At 62.9% G+C, this 21,654-nt stretch overlaps 1 protein-coding gene across 1 annotated transcript; it reads left to right on the forward strand.

The window, feature by feature from the left end:
* Positions 1-175: 175 nt before the first annotated feature.
* On the forward strand, positions 176-21,393 carry IKZF4 (IKAROS family zinc finger 4). The gene is made up of 8 exons (XM_032204935.1): positions 176-215; positions 5,208-5,262; positions 9,079-9,183; positions 12,818-13,078; positions 13,222-13,389; positions 17,655-17,804; positions 18,628-18,759; positions 19,013-21,393. Exons 2-8 carry the CDS (start codon positions 5,223-5,225, stop codon positions 19,738-19,740), a joined length of 1,584 nt encoding a protein of 527 aa, XP_032060826.1. The 5' UTR covers positions 176-215; positions 5,208-5,222; the 3' UTR covers positions 19,741-21,393.
* The last annotated feature ends 261 nt before the right edge of the window (positions 21,394-21,654 follow it).

Here is a 21,654-nt window from a genome sequence, read left to right on the forward strand (position 1 = left end):
GGGGCCGCCGGGGGGGCCCGGGCCCTCCTCAGGTGAAGCCGCCGCCGATGGAGCCGCCGCCGCCACCGGGCCGCTGAGCCCCCCCCCCCCCCCCCTTCCCCGTAACCCCCCCCTCCCGTCCTCCCTTCCCCCCCCGTCCCCGCTGCTGCTGCTGCTGCTGCTGAGCCCCCCCCCCGTCGCGCACGGGTCGGGGGGGGCCGCCCCGAGCCCTGCCGGTGAGGAGGGGGGGGGGGAAACGGGGGGGGATGGGGGGGGACGGGGGGGAACCGGGGGGTACCGGGGGGGTGTGAGGGAATGGGGGGGGACTGGGGATGAGGGGGGGCCCCGGGGGGGTCCCGGCACCGGGGGGGAGTGGGAACCGGGGGGGGGATCCCGGTACCTGGTGGGGGTCCCGGCACCGAGGGGGGGGTCCCGGTCCCGGTCCCGGTCCCGGTCCCGGTCCCGGTCGTGAGGCTCAAGGAAACGTGGGGCGGGGGGTTAGGGGGCTTTTGGGGGTGCTTTTTTGGGGGGTCGTCCTCCCCCCCCAGCCCTACGGTGCCGTTTTCCCGGGATGGGGCCGGGGGGGGCCACCCGGGGGTGCAGCCGCCGGTACCGGGGCTCATGGGGGGGGCTGCGGGCACCGGGGCTGCCTCCTCCTCCTCCTCCTCCTCCTCCTCCTCCTCCTCCTCCTCCTCCTCCTCCTCATCTTCAGCCTCATCCCGGTGCCGGGCCGGGGGGGCCACCCGTGAACAATGAGCAGCCCCCGGCCCGGGGTGGGGGCCACCGGCTGCTGCGGGGGCTTGGGGAGCGCTCCCGGAGTCGGTTGGGGTTGGGGTGGTTGGGGTTGGGGCTGGGGCTGGGGTCTCCCCCCCCGTTCTGTTCCCCCCTTTCCCGGTGCAGCTTTTGGGAGCTGCTCCCTCCCCCCCCCCCCCCCCCCCCCCCCCCCCCCCGAGCCTCGTAGCGGTTTTTTGGAGCGCCGGGCGCGTGGGGAGCGGTTTTGTAACGCGCCGCTTGCGGGCGGGACGGGGCGAGGAGGTGGCACACCGGGACGGCGGGACAGTGGGACGCAGCGCTCCGAGCAGCACACCCGTGTGTGGCCCCCCCGGTGCCAGACAGAGCCCCCCCGGCTGCCCCGCGGACCCATCCCGGTCCCTTCGGGTGGTTGTGCCGTGGGGTCCCTCCTTGGTTTGCTTCCCAATTGCCCTGAGCGCTGCTGCTGCTGCTCCCCAACCACGCTCCCGCTGGGGTTGCGGTGCCCTCGTCCTCCTGTACGGCTCCCCCGAGCCCTGGGGTGCTCCCTGGGTGCTCCCCGGGTGCTCCCCGACTTCATTCCATGTCTCAACGCCTCCTGTGTTGTGAGTTCCCAACCCGTCCCGCTTGTACGCATCCTTGTGCTGCATCCATTCTGCTGCTGGGTTTTGCCCCCCTCGGCTGGGCAGCGGGGGCTCACAGAGACCCCAGCCTCGTTGCTTGTTCCCCACTCGCAGCTATGGGATCAGCTCCCGGGGCAGTGACGTGCGCCCGTGTCCCCCGGGGCCCTGCAGGGCTCCGTGTGCGCCTCGGCTCCCCCGGCCATGGGGCAGGGCCGGCACCGGGCTTCCAAGAGCTGAAAAGGACTCCAGAGACCCCACGAAGGCATCAGGAGGAGATGGGGCACGGGGCACAGCACCACGAGGACGCCTCCCCTCCTGCCCCCGGCGGGTCGGTGCCGTGTAACCATCGGCGAGCTCCCCTCGTGCTGTTGGGCCGTGGAACAGCAACGCTCAGACACTCAGCTCCTGTTTGTGCCTCCCTCCTGGGGTCCGCAGGAAGATTTCTGCCCGTCGGCTGGAGCAGGTGCTGCAGAAGGAACTTTTTTCTCCCCCCTTTTGCTGCCAGGGGAGTCAGAGGAGACGCGGCTCGCCCTTTCATCTCTGGCAGGCTCGGCCGGGCTGTTGGTGGCGGTTATTTATTCGCGTTGCGGCGGTACCTGGAGGGCACGACACGGATTGAGATGCTGAACAAAGAGGTGGGAAAAGCTGGCCCTGGGTTGGCTCTGAATTCAAACTTCGTCGGAGTCGCTGGGCCCCGGGAGCGTGTTTAAGCCCAGCGATTCCTCACCGTGCTGCTCCGTGCTGCTGTTCCCATCAAACCAAATCGTGTCGGTGGCCAGGCACGCTGCGCGTCCCGTCCCGTTGGCCTCAGGAGCACTTCCAGCACGGGAGGAGCTTCTCCTGTGTGGTGAAAATTAGAAAAAAGCAAATAAAAAAGGAGCATCTTTGAGCGGAGATGTGCTTGGTGCGGGCTGCTGGCCCTCGTTTTGATCGTGGATCCGAGGTTTGGATCCTCAGAGGGGTTTTTTCCTCTCCCTCCTGTTTTAGCAGGTGCTGGTCTCACCTAGGGCAGGAATCGCCGCTGTGCTGCTCGGCTCCTGCTCTGATCCCCCCATCGGGGTGCCGGGGGGCAGAGTGGTGTGAGTGGTTTGGTTTTGGGGTCCGTGAAGTTTTCCTTCCCGTCCCTAAAGCATCACCCAGACGTTCCCGGTGCCGGGCGGCGTTGCTTCGTGCCGGTGTAAACACCCGAGGGGACTCGGGGTCTCGCCAGCCTCAGGAGGCTGCCGGCGGCCGCCCTTCCAGGCAGAGGACCGCGTGAAATCCGTAGGGTTTTTTTTTTTCAGCAGTGACACTTCATCTTCCCGAATGATAAATTCCAAAACACGGAAACAATGGGAGCTGCTTTCTAATGGATAAAACACGCCGCAGAGCCCTGCTCCTGGCCGGTTTGCTGCTGGCCGCGGGGCCACCGCTGCCACCAGGGCTCTGCCACCGCCCGGCCGCTGGGCTTTGAAGCCTCTCCAACGACACCAACTTTTCCCTCTTTTATTTTTTTTAAAGTTTTTTTTTGAGCAGCCGGTTCGTTCGGCGTGCTTCTGCTTGCAGCGAAGGTGGAAAAAAAGCCCTCATGTTGGAAAATCGGCCGCCGCCGGTGGAAACAAGGCTTTGGGAGACGAAACGGCAGGGACCTTTACCGTGCTTACTCATCCTGACCCCGAGGGAAGGCTTTGAGGTGCTCGCCCTGCGCCTTCCTCCTCCTCCTCCTCCTCGCCGTGGGTGCCGGGACGTTACCGGGGCTGAGCCCTGGGCCCCTCAACACGGCTCCGGGCAGGGTTTGTGTTGGCCCCACTGCTTGGGTGCTGATCCCAGTGCTCGGGGCTTGTCCTGGGTGTTCGGAGGTGGCTCGAGGGAGGAATCGAAGGGTGGCAGCGGGCTCTGCCTGGCTCCCTTGGGGGGCTCCGAGGGTCTCCTGCAGCACCAGGTGCTGGCACAGTGAGCAGAGCCCCGGTGCCTCCACTGCTGTTGGTGTCTCCCCTCTCTGCCAGCACGAAGGGTGTTTGCAAATTGCTTTGTGCAGAGACAGAGGGTGGTTTTATTTTAAACTGGGCTAGTTCTGAGGATTTTATTTCATTTTTTTTTTTCCTTGAGCGTGGCCACTTGGGGAAAAGTCCCCGTTTCGGCAGGGAGGAGGGCGCCGAGCTGCTCCAGTTCCTGGAGAAGTCTGCGGGCAGCAAGGCTTCGTGCCCAGCTTTCCACCCGGGTGGGGTGTGGGGTCCCCCCCTGGCTTCCCAGCCCTCCTGGGGCGCTTTTCCAAGGGGGAAGGCTCCCGGAGCAACGGGCACGGGGCCGTTTGCCGGCCGTAACCTTAATGGGACCGCTCGCGTGGGTAGGGAGCAGGAGTTGCAGAACCTGCTCCTTAACTCGGTTGCGTTCGGCTGATTATCAGCTGATTACTCGGAGGGAAATTAATTTCTCAGACCAACTCCTCGCTGCCCGGGTCCCCAGGGCTGCCCGCTGGCAGGAACAGGGGGCTCGGGGGCGACGCGGCGCGGTCCCCCGCGTCCTGCAAACCTCCGCCGAGGCTCATCCTCAGGGTGGTCGCTGGGCACCAGGTCCTGCTTTTTAATTTAGTGCGTTCTGGCTGCGGAACAGAAGAGAGCAAGGGCTTTGTAAATCAAATTGATTTTTCTTATCATGTTGCCTGCCCTTTGTGCAAAGCAGACGGATCTCTGAGCGTGTGCCTAGCTGCAGAGGAGCAGAATTACGGGGTCGGCAGAGAGAAAACTGCAGGATGCACCTGAAACCACAGCTACCGAGCAGCTCGGGGGGGACATCCCACCTGGAGCAACCTCACCGAGGGGTCGGAAGCGGAGCTCTGAAGCCCTGAGCGGGGCCGGTGCCATGGAGCCGCCGCGCTGGGTGCTGCCGGGATGGGCACAGGGCAGCATGGCAAGAGCCTCTTATTCCTAATTAACACAGAACGAGCAGCCAGGCCCGGGGGTTAATTAGCCGAGGCTGTTGTGAGAAGCAGTCGTGGTTAAAATTCGACTTTTACGGGGCTCCATGCGAGAGGGGCGACCAATTCCTTCCCCCTTGGAGGAGGCTTTGAGCTCCCTGGGAAAGGCTCCGCGCCCTTACCGGCCCTCTGCGGGGCCTGAGGAGTTTGTGCTGCTCCTCTCCTCGCGTCGCCGTTATTCCTCTTTTTTTGGGGGACGATTCCTCTCTGCAAATTACCGCGTTTTTTAATCGTTCTCGGCAGCGAACGCTCCGCTTCGGGACGTGTCAGCTGCCAGTTACCGCGAGCGCTAACCGGCGAGGCTCGTGTTCTTAAAACTGCGCCCGTTGTGTTGTTTAAGCAGCCGAGGTAATTGGCGAACACGAGCCGTCTGGATGTATAAAACGTTCATTATCTCCGTGGGGTGCCGAGCAACAAAACACAAGGCAGATTTCCCTTTTATTTTAGCGCAGCCTTCGGAGGGGCTGTGGGTGCTGCTCGGCGGAGCGCCGCGTGCGGCCGTGCAGCCTCGCTGCCCCCAACCTCGCTGCTCTCGGTGACAAAATGAAGCCAAATGCTCGGTGATCCCCACGTCTGAGGCTTCATCTCCCTGTTGCAGGCACCTGGGTGCCCAGTGGCTGCTCCCTGCAGGCGAGGGAGAAGGGAGATGTCCGTGCAAACTGCCCCGTGGCTGTTTGTCCATCTGGCCAGGCGTGTGTTGCACGGGTTTGGCTCGGAGCGAGCCCCGTCGGGGCTGGTGAGAGGTCGGAGGGGATGGTGGTATCGTCCTGGTGGTGAAGCTTTGCTGGAGGAGCTCGGGGAGAGCGAGGTGGCTGCTGCGAGAGGCCACTCGGTGGGAGGAAGAGCACCCGAGGCGCCTCCGGAGGCAAGCCCTGACTCAGCTCTGCTTTCTCTTTCAGCAAAGTACCTTAAGGATGGATATAGAAGACTGTAATGGCCGATCCTACATATCTGGTACGTCTGATCGCGGCATTTGCCACTTCTTTGGGCTTGCTAATGTTTTAAGGCGCTGGGTTTTGCCCTCTGGCTGTAAGCTGGCCTGGTTGCTTTGCCCCAGGCTGTGCTGTGGCGCTGAAGAGCCGTGGCCGGCGCGTGCCGTTGGGTGTCCGGGACGTGCCAGTGCCCGTGGTGTAACAAACAGCTGACTGCAGAGTCGTGGCTGGCCAGCCCTCGTGCTGAACGTGTGCCTGTGTGTGTGTGTCTGCTGTTGGGGCGCTGTCATTGAGCCGGCACGAGGCTGGAGGTGAGATTCAAGCTGGGCAGGAAGGAAATTTCCAGGGCTGAGGGCGCAGTCCTGGGGCCGGGGCATCCGAGGGCTTTGCCCCCACTTCCCACTCCTGTGCCCAGCTCAGGAGCGTGCGGGGGTCTTGAGTGTTGCAGGTGGTCTCAGCTGTGCCTTGCCTAGGAAAGCAAAAGCTGCTTTGGTGGGGTTTGGAGGGGCTTTTAGGGATTTGGGGGGGCTTTTTGGGGTTTGGTGCCCCGGCAGGATTGCTGCTTGCAGCGTGCCATCCCCTCGGTGCGCCAGGCTGTGCTGGGATGTGTGGGGTTAGCGTACGGCCCGATGCGGGTCCAGAAGTTGTGCAGCCAGCAGCAGCCCGCGGGTCCCTGAGAGGCAGGAGGACGCGGGGATGGATCGCTCGGTGAGGATGGAGGTGAGCAGCTGAGGAGCATTATGAGGGAGGGAGAACCCCGGCTGCTCTAACGAGCGGTGGCTGGGCCTTAACAGAACCACACAGGGACTTTGCACAACGCCCGGCTGCATAAATCACCTCGGGTCCTGCCCGTCCCACAGTTCACCCTCACCTTTCTGTGAAGATTTTCCCCGGTCCCCGGAGGGTCCACGCTCGGGTTTGGCGCTTGGCTCTCCTCAGAGCTGCTCCTGCTGCTATTCACTGGGGTTTTTGGTCTCTGGGATACCTCCGTTAAGTTAGGAAATGCTTCCCCTCCTGTGCCGGGGGGCTGCCCAGCTCACTTGTCTCTGATCTCCACCGAGCAGAGCCGCATCCCCCCGGTGCTTGCACAGGGCTCGGATGCGCGTGGGTGAGCTCGGTGCCGTGCCGCTGGCAGAGCTCCGGCTTTGCTTTTCCCTTGGGAGCTTTGTGGGCGAGCTGCCCCCTTCCCTGCGCTCCTGGCAGCCCAGAAAGGAGGCGGCAGGAGAAGCCTTTCTGGACAGAACCTGCGTCCCTCCCCGGGGCTGGAAGTGCTGGGGTTCGAGTTCTGAGCGGCTCGTGGGGCTTGGAGGGGATGGGACCGGTTGCAGGATGGGTGAGAGGTGAGGAGAAGAGAGCCCCATGGGCCATCCCCACCGGGCTCAGATCTTTTTTTTTTTCCCCCCAACAGCCCTTGTTCACCTGGCCCAAAAGCAGGGTGCCCCCAGGCCTGGCCTCATGGGGCTGGGGTGGTCCTGGTGATGATCAGCCGCTCATTAGGGCCGGGGTCTGCTAATGAGCTGGTTTTTCGGTTGCTGAGCTGTGGGGCTGAAGCGACTGGAGGAAACGAACAGCAGAGCTCTCGAAACTTGTTTCTGCGAAATACGTTTAATTAAACGAGCTCTCTTAAATAAAAAAAATAAAAAAATAAAAGTTGACGTTTGTCAAGTAGCGAGGTAACCGAAAGCCCGGAAATTCTTAAAGAAGGTGAAATTGGGTTTGTGTTGTTTTTTGTTTTTTTTTTTTTTTTCTCCTGGTTTCAGTCCTTTACAGAAAATAACCCCGTTGTGAGAGGGCTCTGGTGGAGGCAGAGGCTTTACACAGAGGGGCAGGAGTGGGGTGGAGGTGGGCGAGAGCCCCCCGTGTGCCGCTGCCCCTCGCCCTCCTGGCTCTGCCGCGTGTCCCCGGTGCCTGAGAACGGGGCCGAGCCCTCGAAGCTCCTCGGAGAACTGGGCTGTGGCCGGGCAGCCAGCCCGCCTCACACACCACGTGCAGCCTTCCCCTACTTCTTGGAGCAAAGGGGACGCGGCCCCGGCGTTTCTGGAGCCTGAGAGGTCGTCAGAGAGGGGAATTGCTGCTGAACGCAGGCACCGCAGTCACACCTCTCCCTCAGGAGCCTCCCCGTGATTGGGGTCCCAGTGCCAAACCCCGGGAGAGCCCCGTCCCCTGCTGTGGGGTCAGCACCCCTAAAACCTGTGGTTTAATTGCTGCACGTGGGGCAGGATGCGGCCGGTTTTCTGCCACGGGGCGAGGAGGTTCCTGGCCCCACGGCACAGCTTTGGCACCGGGGGGGCTGTCAGCAGGATGAGGGGCGTCCTGGTGGGCTCAGCCCCGGTTTTGGGGAGGGCTGAGTGCTGTGATCAGCTCGGTTGTCCCCTGGTGCTGCCCTTCAGGAGCCGCTTTGGGATCTGGAGGAGGGAGCTGGGTGAAAGCTGAGCTCGGAGCAGGGAGCTGCGCATCCCACGAGGCTCAGGGGGAAATCATCACCCCATTTTTGGGGCTGGGGACCCCACCTTGGCACCCCCACCGACACAGGGGGGTCGGAGCCCAAGCGGCAGGAGGCTGCGGAGCCTGGCGTTGGGGGCGGCGCCGCTCTGTGGGCACCGGGGGCCCCTCTGGGTGACATTTGGGGTCCTGAGCCCGAGCGGCGCAGCCCGGCTTCCCGCTCGCCGTGCCGCCTGCCTGTAAAGCCCCGGCCGCGTCCCTGGCTTCCAGGAATCGGCTCTTCCTGGAAGGTGAGCGGCCGCGTCCTCCCTGCCAGGGAGGCGCCGACATGCACGCGCGGCCGCCGCTGTTTCCAAGGAGTTGGCTGCGGAAACGCTCGGGGGCTCTCCGGCAAGGTGGAATAACGCGAGTGGAACGGGAGCAGGGGAAGGATCCCGGCCTAACCCGGCGCTGATTCCGCTCGCTCTCGGCGTACGCAGCGGGGAAGGGGCGCAGGGGTGGGCGCTGGGTGCCCGTGGGGGTCTCGAGTCTCTTGTGCAGGCAGGGAGAGAGGGAAGGGGAGCGCCCGAGCCCCCCTGGAGGCGTCTGATGAGGTGTGCTCGGGGCGCAGCTCCCGATGTGCGGCACCAAAACCCCTCCGAGAGGCTCGGTCCCCACCCGGAGCAGCTGCTGGGGGATCGGGCTGCAGGATGTGCCCCGTTCCCCTGCGACCAGCGCGGGGCCGTTCTCAGCAGGGCTCCTTGTTCAGCGGTCTCCTAACCTCGTCTCGCCTCCCTTTGGGGTGCTCGTGGCTTGGACCGGCCGGCAGCAGCCCCACTCGAAGCCACCACAACCCCGGGAGGAGGGAAAACGTCCCCAAAGGGTGCCCTGGGGTGTGCGAAGGGGCACGGTGGCTGCCTGCCCGCGGGCGTTTGCCCCCAGTGCTCCCCGTGCCCAGCGGGGCTGACGAGCTCCGCGGCCCCACAATCACCAGGCGATGGGATGAGCTGGGCTCGGAGCGCACCGAGGGAGCTGCTCCAGACGTGAGCCTTCAGAAATAACATTCCCAGCTGTGCCGCCGGAGACCGTGGAGCTTCTGCACTTTTCATCACGAAGCGCTTTGCCCTCCCCGTTCGTGCAGCGCGGCCGGGGCCACGGGGGGGGTGGGGGGGTGGTGGCAGCTCCTTGCGGGCAGCGTTGCCGCCGTGTTCGCAGCGTGAACGGGCAGGGGCCTGGCTCCAGGCACGCGCCGATGGTTGTGTCTGTGGCCGAGGGGTCCTGAAGGGTCCTGTGCGCCCACAGCCCCTGCCCAAGGGGTGGGAAGGGGGCTGGGGGAAGGGGTCTCAGCCGGGTGAGGGCAAAGCAGGGCAGCCTCGGGCCTCGCTCACGTCTCTCCCCCTCCTCCCTGTTCCCAAAGGCAGCGGGGATTCCTCTCTGGAGAAGGAATTCAGCTCGGCCATCGTGGGACCCGCGGTGAGCACGCCCAACAGCCAACACTCCTCCCCGAGCCGCTCGCTCAGTGGTGAGTACACCGGCCCCGCGGTGAGCAGCCCGTGGTGTCCCCAGGCCTGACATAATTCTGGCTGCCCTCTGGGACGGGTTTCTTCTCCTTCCCTGTCTGCTGACTGAATTCTCTCTCTCTTTTTTTTTTTTTTTTTTTTTCTAAAGTGAATGAAACTGGTTTTTAGATTATATTTAAGAGCCGCCCTCAGTAAAATAGGTCTGACTGCAGAGCTGTCCCGGTCTGTCCCTCGTTATTCCTGGCACGCTGGTGGGAAATGGGATGTTTCTGCGGGTGAGTCCAGCAGGGCTGACAGAGACCGAGCCTGGAGAGAGGCTATTTACATCGCAGCCTTCTCAGGGCACCAGTCAAGTTTCCATGAGCCCTGCGTGCTGCTAAGTAGTGTTGACGCACGAGGAGAAGGAGCGCTGAGACGAGATAAGTTGGCAAGTCCCGCTTTGAATCGTGCTCTGTGTGCAGGAGCGAGGGCCGGGCGGCTCTACCCGCTGACTCGCTAATGCCTGAAGACTGGCACTGCTTTGATCTCCCCTCTCTCCCAGCTCCTAGCAGATAATTGCGCCTTGCTTTTCCGTAGCAGAGGGGCTCCCCCGGGGTTTATCCACATGCTCTCCCAGCGCTCGGTGGCTGGGACGTCTCGGTTCGGTCCCGGCGTTACAGGGTGGCTCGTTCTGAACCAGGATTAAAAAAAAAAAAAAACACAGCAAGTTTTCGGAAGGGGTAATGCAAATTACCTCTGTTCCCATTTTTTCCCCTTTTATTGCTTACTATTTATTTTGCATTTGCCCTATAAAAACGCTTCGAAGCCCTGCGAAGAAATTAAATCTCAGATTTTCCGCAGAGAACCGTTGAGAGAGAGATAAGGCAGCCTTTTCGCTCCATCAGAAGCAAAAGGAATCGAGCACGTGGACTGGCTGAAGGGACAATAACGAACCCTTCCCCTTTAACAGCAGGATGCTAGTGATGGTATTGCCTCTGATCTGACTTGACTTCACAGCTGGTTCATCCAGCAAGCATCGTGCCCCAGAGGAGCAAGAATATTATATAACCTGTTCTGCCAGCAGAGACTTCTCTCCAGCGAGACCGGACTCTGCATTGGTTCTGAAAGGAGAATTACAGAACAATAGTTGGCCTCCCTTCTTTGCCCAGGAAAAAAAATAAGTCCCTGGGGGAATGGGGAAAAAAAAAAAAAAAAAAAAGAAAAAGAAAATCAAAGTGCAGCAAACGTCAACTCATCCAGGCAGCTCCTGCCACCGAGAGAGGAGCTTTTCACTTCGTGTTTGTGCACGGAGGCGTCCGTTTGCGCTGGGGCTCCTGGATGCTCCCAGCGGAGCGTGGTGGCACCGGCCAACAAAGAAAGAAAGAAAAAGTTCTGCTTCCCCCAGGAATGCTTCAGCTGCGGAGCCTCCTCCCGGGCTGCAGCCAGCGGTGGCTTTGGCCAGTGGCTCGGCAGCCGGCCTGCGAGCTCCTCTGGTTGCCAAAGCGGGGTGTCCGCATAGCTGCCGTTGCTGAGAGCCTCTCCGGGAAGGCAGCATTGTCTGCGGGCAGCAGGGGAAGGAGGGCAGCGTGTGCCAGAATTCCTGGGCTCCTCACCCTGCAATAAACTCCCCGCGGTCTCGGATGAATCACTTCCATGCTGCTGCTCCTCGCTAATCCCCGCTCACGAAGCCGTACCTAGCTCCGAGGAAGAGCCGGGGCCCCGCTGCGCCGGGGGCAGCGCGAAGGGGCCTTTCCCTCGCCGAACGGGCCCCCGGTTGCCCCTGGGGGTGCAGGAGGGCTCCCCGAGACGGAGACAGCAACGGCGACGGTGCTGGCACGCCGGTGATCACACGGCCTCCCGGTAAGCAACGCCGAGCCCACCGGGAAGGATCATCCCCGCCTCAGCCGGTGCTGGAGTTGGTTCAGGGCCCCCTCCGCCTTTAAAGGTCAAACCCCGCGGCTGGTTCGGCAGCTGGGATCTTACCGAGGGTCTCCTGAACCCCCGCGGGGCTCTGCGGCGTGGAGCCAACCTCCCGTGCGCCCCGAGCCGCGGGTGCGAGCCCTCTGCCTCCCACAAAGAGCTGAACAAGCCCCAGGGGTCGCATCAGCATCGGATCTGGAAGCTTCTGGGATTTCTGTGCGGTTGTGCTTGGGCTGCTTGGTTCTCACGCCTGTCTCCACCAGGCAGCTTGGACGCCGTAATCTCCTTCCCTCCAGGCAGCAGAAGTCTCCTTTGTGTATATAAAGTTCAGCTTCCTCCAGCCCCCACAGTTCTCCTCTTAAGGGATTGGGAAGAGCCTCCTGCTTTAAATGGAAGAAATAAGAATCTGATATTTCAAGGGATTCTGTAAATATTTTGTTTAAGCCTGCGGGCTCAGTGCATTGCCATGTGGGTGACCTGGATTCGGTTTCTCTCCCGCACCACCGCCAGCCTCCGGCCTGCCGGGACCAGCGCGAGGGGAGCAGGTAGCGGCCGTCCCGGAGCCTCCCGGGGGATTCCCTCCCGCGCTCGGGGAGGGAGGAAACTTCCCGATCCGATCGGTTAAGGGCTCGCTCTCCGAGCAGGCAGCTCCTCGCCGAGGGCACGGCGGCTGAAACGCGGCGTCGGGACGGAGGAGAGGAGCTGTCCTCCCCTCCCTGCGCCCTGCCCGCGCGGAGCCGTCGCCGTCCAGCAGCCGTCCTCTGGGGGCTGGTTTGATTTGTGGCATTCCACCACGCGTCGGAGCGGCCGGGAATGTAGGTCACGGCTGGCGCAGCCACCCCGGTGCCACAGGAGGAAGGAAAGGTAGCGGCAGGAGGGGCCCTGCTGCGGCGCGGCGCCGTCCCCGGGTGCTCCTCGGGCTCCGGCCCGCAGCAAGCAGGTGCTGGACGCGGTTCTCCTGCGCCTCCCAGCACCATTCCCCTTGGCCTCGCTGCTGCTGCGGGGTCAGAAGCGCCCCGGGGTGGCTGCGTGGGGCCACCTCCAGCCCGTGGCTGTGGGACCTGTCCCCGGGGGCTGGCATTGCCCCTGCCCAGTTCCCTGCTTTGTCACCCGAGCGCTCGGGGGCTCCTGGTGGCCAAAGGCTCTGCAGGTGGCTGCGTGCTCGCTTGCCACTGTCCTCTTTGTGTCTGTGTTCTCCGTGTAAATCCCTGACGGATCCCAGGTCTTTAGGCAGAGATGGGAGCTCGGAACAGGAGGTTTGCTCTAGTGAGAGGGGATTTGTCGGCTCTAGGAGACTCGTGCTGGGCGCTCTCTGCCAGTAAATGTTGAGTCTTTACTGCCTCAGTGTCAAAATCTGGTGTCTTCTGCTTCCTCTGAAGTACTCGAACAGCACAAGTACTTTTTCTTTCACCCTCTGTCTTTGAATACAGGGAACAAAATGTTGTTTTTTTTTTTTTTTCTTTGGTTGGTTGCCTTACAGGGCAGGATGCAAAGCAGCAGTCCTTGGGGTGTGCAAACAAGTTGTCCAGCCCATAACCTCTCGTGATCTGTGCTCGATGTCTGTTCTTAAGTAGTCAACAGGACAAGAAGATGCGCGTTTGCCACAAACAAGGCACTTAGCGCATCAGCAGCATTTATTTTAGGAGTGAGCCTTGCCTACGCCGTGCTCCCAGCCTCTTAAACTCCGGTTTTCCCCCCTGCCCTGACCGCGCTTTGTCCTTTTCTGCCTGCCCGCAGCAAACTCAATCAAGGTGGAGATGTACAGCGATGAGGAAGCCAGCCGGCTGCTGTCACAGGACGAGCGGATGCTGGAGAAGGAGGACAGCGTGATCGTGGAGGACTCGCTCTCGGAGCCCCTGGGCTACTGCGACGGGACGGGCCAGGAGCCGCACTCCCCGGGTGGCATCCGGCTGCCCAACGGCAAGCTGAAATGCGACATCTGCGGCATGGTGTGCATCGGCCCCAACGTGCTGATGGTGCACAAGCGCAGCCACACCGGTGAGCGGCGGCCCCGAGGCCATCTGAGCGGGGCGGGACGGGCTCGAGGGGGGCTGCGGGTTCCTGAAACCGGGTGGCGAGCGCCCGTGGGCCGCGGCAAAAGGTTTTGGAGCAGGGTTTCAGGCGCTCCTCCCGTCCCGCAGGTGAGCGGCCGTTCCACTGCAACCAGTGCGGAGCCTCCTTCACCCAGAAGGGAAACCTCCTGCGCCACATCAAGCTGCACTCCGGCGAGAAGCCCTTCAAATGTCCCTTCTGCAACTACGCCTGCCGCCGGCGGGACGCGCTCACCGGCCACCTGCGGACGCACTCCGGTGGGTGGCCGTGGATGGGAAGGGGAGGAAGAGGAGGAGGAGGAGGAGGAGGAGGGAGGGGAGGAACACGCGGAGAGGGAGCAAAGCCAGGGGGCTGAGCCCAGCTCCTGACAGCCTGCGGGTTCCCATGGCGTGGCCGAGGGCAGTGCCCGGGCCTTGGGGAGGTGGCTGGGGGCTGCACTGGCTGTTGGGGGTGCCTGGGAGGCTTCGTGCTGCTGCCTGCCAGCAGTTCCTGGGGGTTATTGCATCTCTTTCTTGTAAAGATAAATGTTTAATAGATTTTATTGAGTCAAGATAGGTCCCACCCTTGGGTGTGCCCTGCCCCAGCGAAAACGAGCACCGAGGGGTTTTGTTTGTGCTGTTTTGACATTGTCCTTTAGAAATGTGACATTTGAGATGTGGTTTTCACCCTCGGGTTCCGTGATGTAACAGCTGGCTGGGGCCGCGGGTGGGAGTGAGGCGCGCCAGCGGCCCCCCTGCCTCGCGATCGCTTGCCCTTGATTTGCGCGCCCGCGCGCTTCTGCGGTGCTGCCGGGGCTTTTCGAGGTGCTGCCGGTGGCTTTGAACACCTGCGGCTCCCTCCTCGCATGGAAATGAGTGTCTCGTGCCCTTTCTTTAAGGGAAAACCGGCTGCTCCGAGGAGCCCCTGCTCATCGCAGCTTGCTCGGAGCCCCACAGCCCGCTCCCCCCTTGCAGCCCCCAGTTTTTTTTTAGGGTTCTGCCCCGTGCCCCTTTCCGCAGGATGCGATGCTGTGGGTTTTAGCTCCTGTCTGAATCTTCCCACTTCACAGCTTCTCTGGGGATTTATTTCCCCGCCCCTACACATCCAGGACCCTCCTGGAGGTGCAGGAGGGAAATTGGAGCAGTTTTGTCCCCGGAGCGCGGTGCCAGGGCTGGGAACGGGGCTGTTTGCTCTCACCTGGCGCCTGCGTGGGAGGAGGCTCGGGGCTTTTGCGGGAGCTTTCCGCCCGCTCTCTGTCGTCTCTGGACATCCCCTCTGCAAAGGGAAAAATCTGCTGCTGGGTGCAGAACCCTTTTGGTCCCGTGCCCAGTCCTGCAGCCCGCGCAGAACGCAGGTGGCGTTTCGATACCAAGGTGATGGGAAGAGTCTGTTCCTTCCTGGGGAAGGGCTGAGGTTAACGGCCTGGGGCTTTGCCAGTTTATGGGGACAAAAAGGCAGGGAAATCCTTTCCCTGGAATCCTTCCTTATCTTTAAGGGGAAAAAAAAAAAAAAAGAAAGGCTCTGGTTGTTGGAGGCAAAAACCCTGCTGTCATCAACTCCGGAGAGCAAAGAGCGCCTGCGTCTCCTCCTGCCCTGCTCGGAGGCTGAGGAAAGCCAGACCCCGGTGACAGCTCCCTGCCACGCACGGGATGAGCCCGGGGCAGTCAGCTCCATCCCTCCTCCTCCTCGGGCAGCGCCGTGTGCTCCTGGGAGGAGCTGCTGGGCTTTGGGCATCGCCCGACGGGCTCTGCGGGGGTTTGGGGCAGGGGAGGGCGCTGGGAATCGCCCCCTCCGCTGGATGGGCTCCAGCTCTGGAGCTGGAAGGCTCCTGGTTTCTGGAGGGGTCCCGCTAGGAAGGGTGTCGTTTTTGGGTGCATTTAAAGCCTCCCCATCCAAGGGCAGCGAGCTTGGGCTGTGGGTTCGGGGACTGAGCCCTGCTGGGGCTGAGGTCTCACAGGGAGGACGCGCGGGGCTGGCGAGACCGCGCTCGGAGCCCTGCCACGAGCTTGAGGGGCTTTCTGCCAGCTAACGAACGTGCCTCCAGGGACCCTGAGCCTGGCCTAGCACCAAGATTCGAGGCCGTTCCTGGGCCCTGTGGGATGAAATCCCCCCCAGGCTGTGCCTGCCCCCTGCCTACGGCCTCGCAGGGTGCCCAGGGCTGGGTGCTCAGCGCCCCTGGTGCAGGCTCAGGGCTGCCCCAGCCTCTCCCCGCTGCCAGGCACGGCAAGGGTGCCTGCGAGTCCTCGAGCCGAGAGAGACAGAAATGGGACAAGCCCTCGCAACATATCAACCAGCAATTAGTCTTTACTGGAGCTAATTATCGAGAAAACCTTCGCTTCATGTGGATTTCACAGGCAGAAGTCGAGCGGTTCCCCTGCCCGGGTGGAAGGCGGCGGGGCCGGCTCTCCCCTCCCTCTCCCCTCACCGAGCCGTGTGCGTCTCCTGCCGTCCCCACGGGGGACACGGCGGCTTTCATCTCGGAAGATGTGCCGTCCAAAAAAAGTGAGGTATTAAAATCCAGATCAAACGCGCCGCGTGGCTCCGAAATAGATCAGAGGCTGCGGCCCCCCCCGGGACGGCTGAGCCGAGCCGCCCGTCCCCGGGGACCCCTCCGCCTTTCAGCCCTCTCTGCAGCCCCCGAGCGAGCGATCCTGGGGCTCGCCGCGTGCTGCGGGCAGGAGTGTGGGGCTGCCAGGAGGGCGTTGTGAGCGCGGGGTCGCGTGGTTTCGTTGGGGAGTAACGAGACCGAGACGTTTATTGAACCCTGACCGGTGAAACTGAGGTGGTTAATGAGAGAGGATGGAATTTGGAGCTGAGGCTCCAGCATGTGGGGCATGGGGTTTGAGGAATCATCTCCTAGCGCAGGTTTGGGTGTTCTGCTTGGAGCCTAGCGGTGTCCTTGCCTCCCTTGGGACTGGGGTAAACCAATACTGGGCGGCTCTGTGACACACGGGGAGGGCCGGCAGGGGAGGTTTGTGCTTGCCAGCGGTTCCTCCGAGCCGATTTCCAACCTGGAGCTTCCGAGGGGAAACGTGCGACAGCTCCAGGACCTGCTGTGACTCGGCCGGGCAGGCGGCACCACAACTCCCTCTGCAAATCCGGGTGCCGGAGCTGGGGCAACCGAGCGCTCCCCAGCAGCCCCAGAAGGTGCTTTTCAGAGGCAGTTAAAGGTTAAACCGCAAGCTGCAAAAAGGGCAAAAACAACCCTTAAAGCTGACGGGAACAGAAAGAGCCCGGTCTGGGCGGGCAGCGCGGCTGGGGCACGGGGGCTGGAGGGCTCCGAGGTGGCCGTCACCGCGCTGCTGCTCGCCCCTGACTGCTGTTCCCGTCCCGTGGTGGGGAGGAAGAGGGGAGGAAGAGCGTGGCATTGCTCCTGGCACCACGGGGGGCTCATCCTTGCCCCTTCCTCCAGCCACACACTCGAGGATGCCTCCCCTCTCCGCGTAGGTGCTGCCCTAACACGCTCGATTCACAATCACCCAGCGAGCGGCACAAAACCCCGGTGTCAGCATCTGCGTTTCCCCGTCCCCATGCAGACGGTGACCCCGAGTTGTGCTGGGAACGCGGGCAGCTTCCAGAGCTGCTGCTGCTCCCCCCTCGGGAGGTGCCGTGGTTTGTGGCTACGAGTGGCCCTCTGCTGAAGGTGCTCAGCCCTCCGCGGAGCAGCGCCGGGCCCGCAGCACGTCGCGGCTGCTCTCCTTTGTCTGGCAGCCAGCGGGGCTGCCCGCCGACCTTGGGTGGCGGCGGCGATTTGCAGGCAGAAGTGAGAAAATGGGGAGAGACGAGAATGAAAATGCGTCTGACAGGCGGCTTCTCACGGCTCTGCGCGGCGGCCAGGCGCTGGCCGAGCGCTCAGCGGCGGATGGAGGGCGAAGAAATGCTCGGAGGCGGTCAGGAGGCCGGGGGGGGTTTCCAGCTGCCCTCCCGAAACGCCGCCTTTGCCGTCGGGGTTTTACCCGGCGCTGCGCAACGTGGACGGGCAGCTGCCAGAAACCCGCGGCCCTGATGTCTGCGGGAGCAGAGCGCAGATAAAAGGCAGGTCAGAGGTGGTTGGCTGCAGCCGAGCGGCGCGGGTCTGATTTATTGTCACAGCCTCCATCCGTCAGGAGCCGTGCATCTTCCCCTGCTCTCTGGCAGGGAGCCTTGGAGGAGGAGGCAGGTCGTCTGCCCGGCTCGGCCCCTCTGTTTTGGGGTGACCAGGAGGAAAGCTGGGCTCGGTGCCGGGAGGTGGGGGTCTCCTTCCTGGCTCTGGAAATGGTTTTGAGCGTGCCGGAGAGCCGGAGGCACCCGGGCCCGCGCTCTGCTGATGGCTTCGACAAAAATGCTCGCGCTCGAGGTGCCAGAGCAGGGCGGGTTTGGTGCTGGTGCCTTTCTGCACGGCACAGCTAGATGGGGCGCTGCGCCACCAGCTGCCCTGCCTGCAGCTTCCCTCACCTCCGGCCTCGCTTCCAGCCCTTCCCGGGCTCTGGGGTGAGGTGGCTGCGGCAGCTCGGCGGCGATTTCTCCGTTCTCATGGCCAGGCTCTCGCTTTCATGTTTTGCAGTCTCCTCCCCCACAGTCGGCAAGCCCTACAAGTGCAACTACTGCGGCCGCAGCTACAAGCAGCAGAGCACGCTGGAGGAGCACAAGGAGCGGTGCCACAACTACCTGCAGAGTCTGAACACTGAACCGCAGTCGCTGGCCAGCCAGCAAGGTCGGTACCGCGGCGTCTGGCAGCCCCGGTGGGCAATGGGGGTGGGAGACCACGGGGTGGGCTCGCCCCCAGCGCCGTGTCTGCCCGCTGGGGCTCTGCTTCGGGCTCGTCCTTCCCAGCAGAAAAGGGGGAGGCGGAGAGCCCAGAGCCCTGGGGCCGTGCCCCCGTGGTCGTGGGATGAAAGGCGCTATGCGTGCGTTGGTCGGAACAAGTGCAAAGAGTCACCTCCCTTCTCCGTCCCCGTGCTGGCAGCCAGGCAGGGCCAAACCCCCTGAGCAGACACGCTCCTGTCCCGCGATTCTAGTGCGAGGACTCCCCAAATGTTTTCCCTAAATAACAAAGCACAATTACACCGCTGTGATGTAGGGAATTTACCCTCGCGGGCAGGCTCCGTGCGGCTTGGAAGCGCGTTCCTGCTCCTCCACGGAGCCCGGTGACGGCTTCCTGCGCGTGCTGCGCTGGCGCAGGACCAAACCCGGTGCATTTCTGGCTCCTCGCCCTGCTGGAGCCAGACCTGATCCCGCCAGAGCCGCCGGGACTGGGGCGAGGTGTGTCGGGTAGGGCCGCGCAGAGGCGCTAAGCAGATGAGCTGGAACTGACGGCACGGGAAGGGAAAAGCCGCCTTCGCCAGCGGCAAAACGGGGCCGGTCCCTCCAGGACGGCTTGGAGAGGCAGCAGCAGAGGCGGCGAGGGTGCTTCAGCCCCTTGCATCGGCTCCTCTCGCCCTGGCGCAGCCTCGAGCCTCCGGCCGGGGCCGCAGGGTGCCCGTCCCCCTCGCCCCGTCCCCGCTTGCTGGCTGACCGGGTTCCCCTTGTCTTGCCAGGTGACGAGATGCGAGACCTGGAGATAGTGCCGGACTCCCTGCTTCACCCCTCGTCCGATCGGCCGACGTTTATTGACCGGCTGGCGAACAGCCTCACCAAACGGAAACGATCGACACCTCAGAAATTCGTGGGTAAGGGGCTGCCCCCTTGCTTCCCGGGCAGACAGGAGAGGAGGGCGAGGAGCAGCAGCCCCCCTGGCTGCTGGGGCCCCCACGGGCTCAGACTCTGCACTTGGGCACGCCGCTACCGCTCGCATAGCGCCTTTCATCCCCGCGGGGCTGTCCCTGGGCTGGGAGGGACGGGATGGGACCGGGACCGGGACCAGGACCGGGAGGGGGTCCCCGAGGCCGCCCCACCCGCTCTGACGCCGTCTCCTTCCCGCAGGGGAGAAGCAGATGCGATTCGCCCTCTCCGACCTCCCCTTCGACGTGAACGCCGGCTTCGAGAAGGACGTGGAGATGGTCTCGGCCCACCACCCCCTGGACCCCTCCTACGGCAGCTCCCTGTCCCTGATGGGAGGCGAGCACCTGCGCCCGCTCCGCCTGCCCCCCACAAACTGCATCTCGGAGGTCACCCCCGTCATCAGCTCCGTCTACACCCAGGTCCAACCCCTGCCGGGCCGCCTGGAGATGCCGGGGAGCCGGGAAGCCGCCGAGGGGCACGAGGACGTGGCGGACGGGGTGCAGGTGGTGTACCGGGGCCGGGAACCGGGCGTCGTTTCGCCCAGCAACGGCTGCCAGGACTCGACGGACACGGAGAGCAACCACGAGGAGCGGACGTCGCAGCTGCCGGCGGGGAACTGCGCCAGCAGCCGCCAGAGCCCAGCCTACGCCAAAGAGGACCCCAAGGTGCCGGAGGGGCCCCCGGCCGCCCGCTCCACGCCCAGCTCAGCCAAAGACGCCCTGCGCGTGGTCAACGAGGACGGGGAGCAGATCAGGGCCTTCAAGTGCGAGCACTGCCGCATCCTCTTCCTCGACCACGTCATGTTCACCATCCACATGGGCTGCCACGGCTTCAGAGACCCTTTCGAATGCAACATCTGTGGCTACCACAGCCAGGACCGGTACGAGTTCTCCTCCCACATAGTGCGGGGCGAGCATAAAGTCGGCTAAACCCCCCCCAATCCCAAACCCCAAAACCCCGAGCCCCCCACCCCCAGCCCGACCCCACTCCTCCTCTGTCTCTAGCTCAGCCCCTCCACCCTTAGGGCATGGAACTGTTGGTTTTTCTTTTATACTCCTTTGCACTGACTTTGGCTACAAAAATATTTAAAAAAAAAATAATCAATAACTAAAAAAAAAAAAAAAAAAAAAACACCAACCCCGGAGAGGGGGAGCTCTTAACAATTTGCCTTTTTATAAATGGAGTTATTTAAATATTAACGGACTTTTTTGTGCTTTCCCCTCCCTCCACCTCCCTCCATTATTTATTGAGCTGCTTAGTTTCTCTTTTTATAACTTTTTCCACCCCCAAAAAGTCTCGCTTGAATTTCTGAGACTGGTCCCACCCCCCCACCCCCCCCCTCAACACCCCATCCCGGCCCCGTGGCCGGACCCAACCTCACACTAGGTGCTAAAACCCCCCCGGGCTGCCCTGCTCCGGCTGCTCCTGCCCTGGGGGTGCCGGGGGGGGCTCATCATGGGTTTAACACCGGGGCGGGGGCAAAACCAGGACCCCCTCCTCCCGGCGGGGGCTTTTTCGGCCCCCCACCCCGAGCCCAGCCCCGTCCTGGGGGGCTCGGGGTCGCTCCGAGAAATGAAGGAAAACCAGAGCCCGGTGGGGCCGGGGCGAAGGCTCCGCTCTCCCTGCGGTTCCCTCCTCTTCCTCGCTGCCCCGGCGTCCCAGCTCGAGGGGCCCTGGGGGGGGGGAGCTGCGTTTTTGGGGGCGATAACCAAAAACGGCGAGCGGGGGGGGGCGCCGAGGCCTCCCCCAGGCACCGAGGTCGCTCAGCAGCAGCTCGCCAGACTGCTCTCCTGAGGTCGAAACCAAAGGCTGTTCTTTTTTCTACGAAAACAAACAAAACCACCTCACGAGTCGGCAACGCCTGTTGCCCCGATTTGTTCTTTTTTTTTTTTCTTATTTTTTCTTTTTTCCTTCTCTTTTCTTGCTTTTCCGTCGGTGGTGTTCGTGTCCGGGACGGCGACGGCGGCACCACGGGGACAGCTCCGCGGAGCCCCCCCGGGACGAAGCTTCCCCAGCTTTGGGGGGCTTCGGGGGGCTCAGGGGGGGCACTCGGTGCCGTCACCCCCTCCCCACCGTGCCCCCCGTCCCCAAAAGGGGCTTCAGAAGCAGAGCCGGGAGCTCGGCCGCCCCCGAGCTCGGCCTTTTTCTTTCCGTCTCTTTTTCTTTTACCCGTAAGAGAGTCTAAGACAAATGTAGGAATTTTTGTAAACCTCCAGGTCGCTTTACTCCTGTAAATATCTATATTTTTTAATCAGATGTATGAAGAACAAAACGATGATGTGCAATACCCCGCCCCTCCCGGCTACGGCCGCTCCTTCCTTTCCCGACGAGTTTTCAGTTTGTAGAGCGTTCATGATGGATTTGCTGTCGTCTCGGTTTCCCCCTTTTTTGTGAGGTTAGACTCGCTTTTGGACAAAAAAAAACACCTCCCCCCCCACCCCCACCCCCCCGAGCTCTTACCGCAGCAGCTTTTTGTATCTGTAAGATATTGTAAGTACCTATTTGTGTAATGGAGATCTACTACTGTAAGTTTTGTACTGTACTGGCTGAAGGTCTGTTATAAATAAACCGGAGTAATTTAACGCCCCCCCCCAGACACATCGCTCCTGGGGGGCTGGGGTTGGGGCTGGGGGGGTGCTGGGGCTGGGGGGCAGGACCAGGGGGTCCCTCTGGGGTCCCTCAGGGGGCTGGGGGGGGGCACAGGACCCTTGGGGCTTCCTTCCCACAAAGGGGGGCTTGGGGGTGGCTCCCCCCAGGCTGGGGGCTTTTAGGGGGGTGGGGGACCCCCAGGTTTGGGGGTTGGGGGGCTCAGTGCAGGGGGCTGTGGGGGGCGCAGGGCTCCA

The sequence above is a fragment of the Aythya fuligula genome, chromosome 29 (assembly GCF_009819795.1).
Source record: "Aythya fuligula isolate bAytFul2 chromosome 29, bAytFul2.pri, whole genome shotgun sequence".
Classification (NCBI taxonomy): domain Eukaryota; kingdom Metazoa; phylum Chordata; class Aves; order Anseriformes; family Anatidae; genus Aythya; species Aythya fuligula.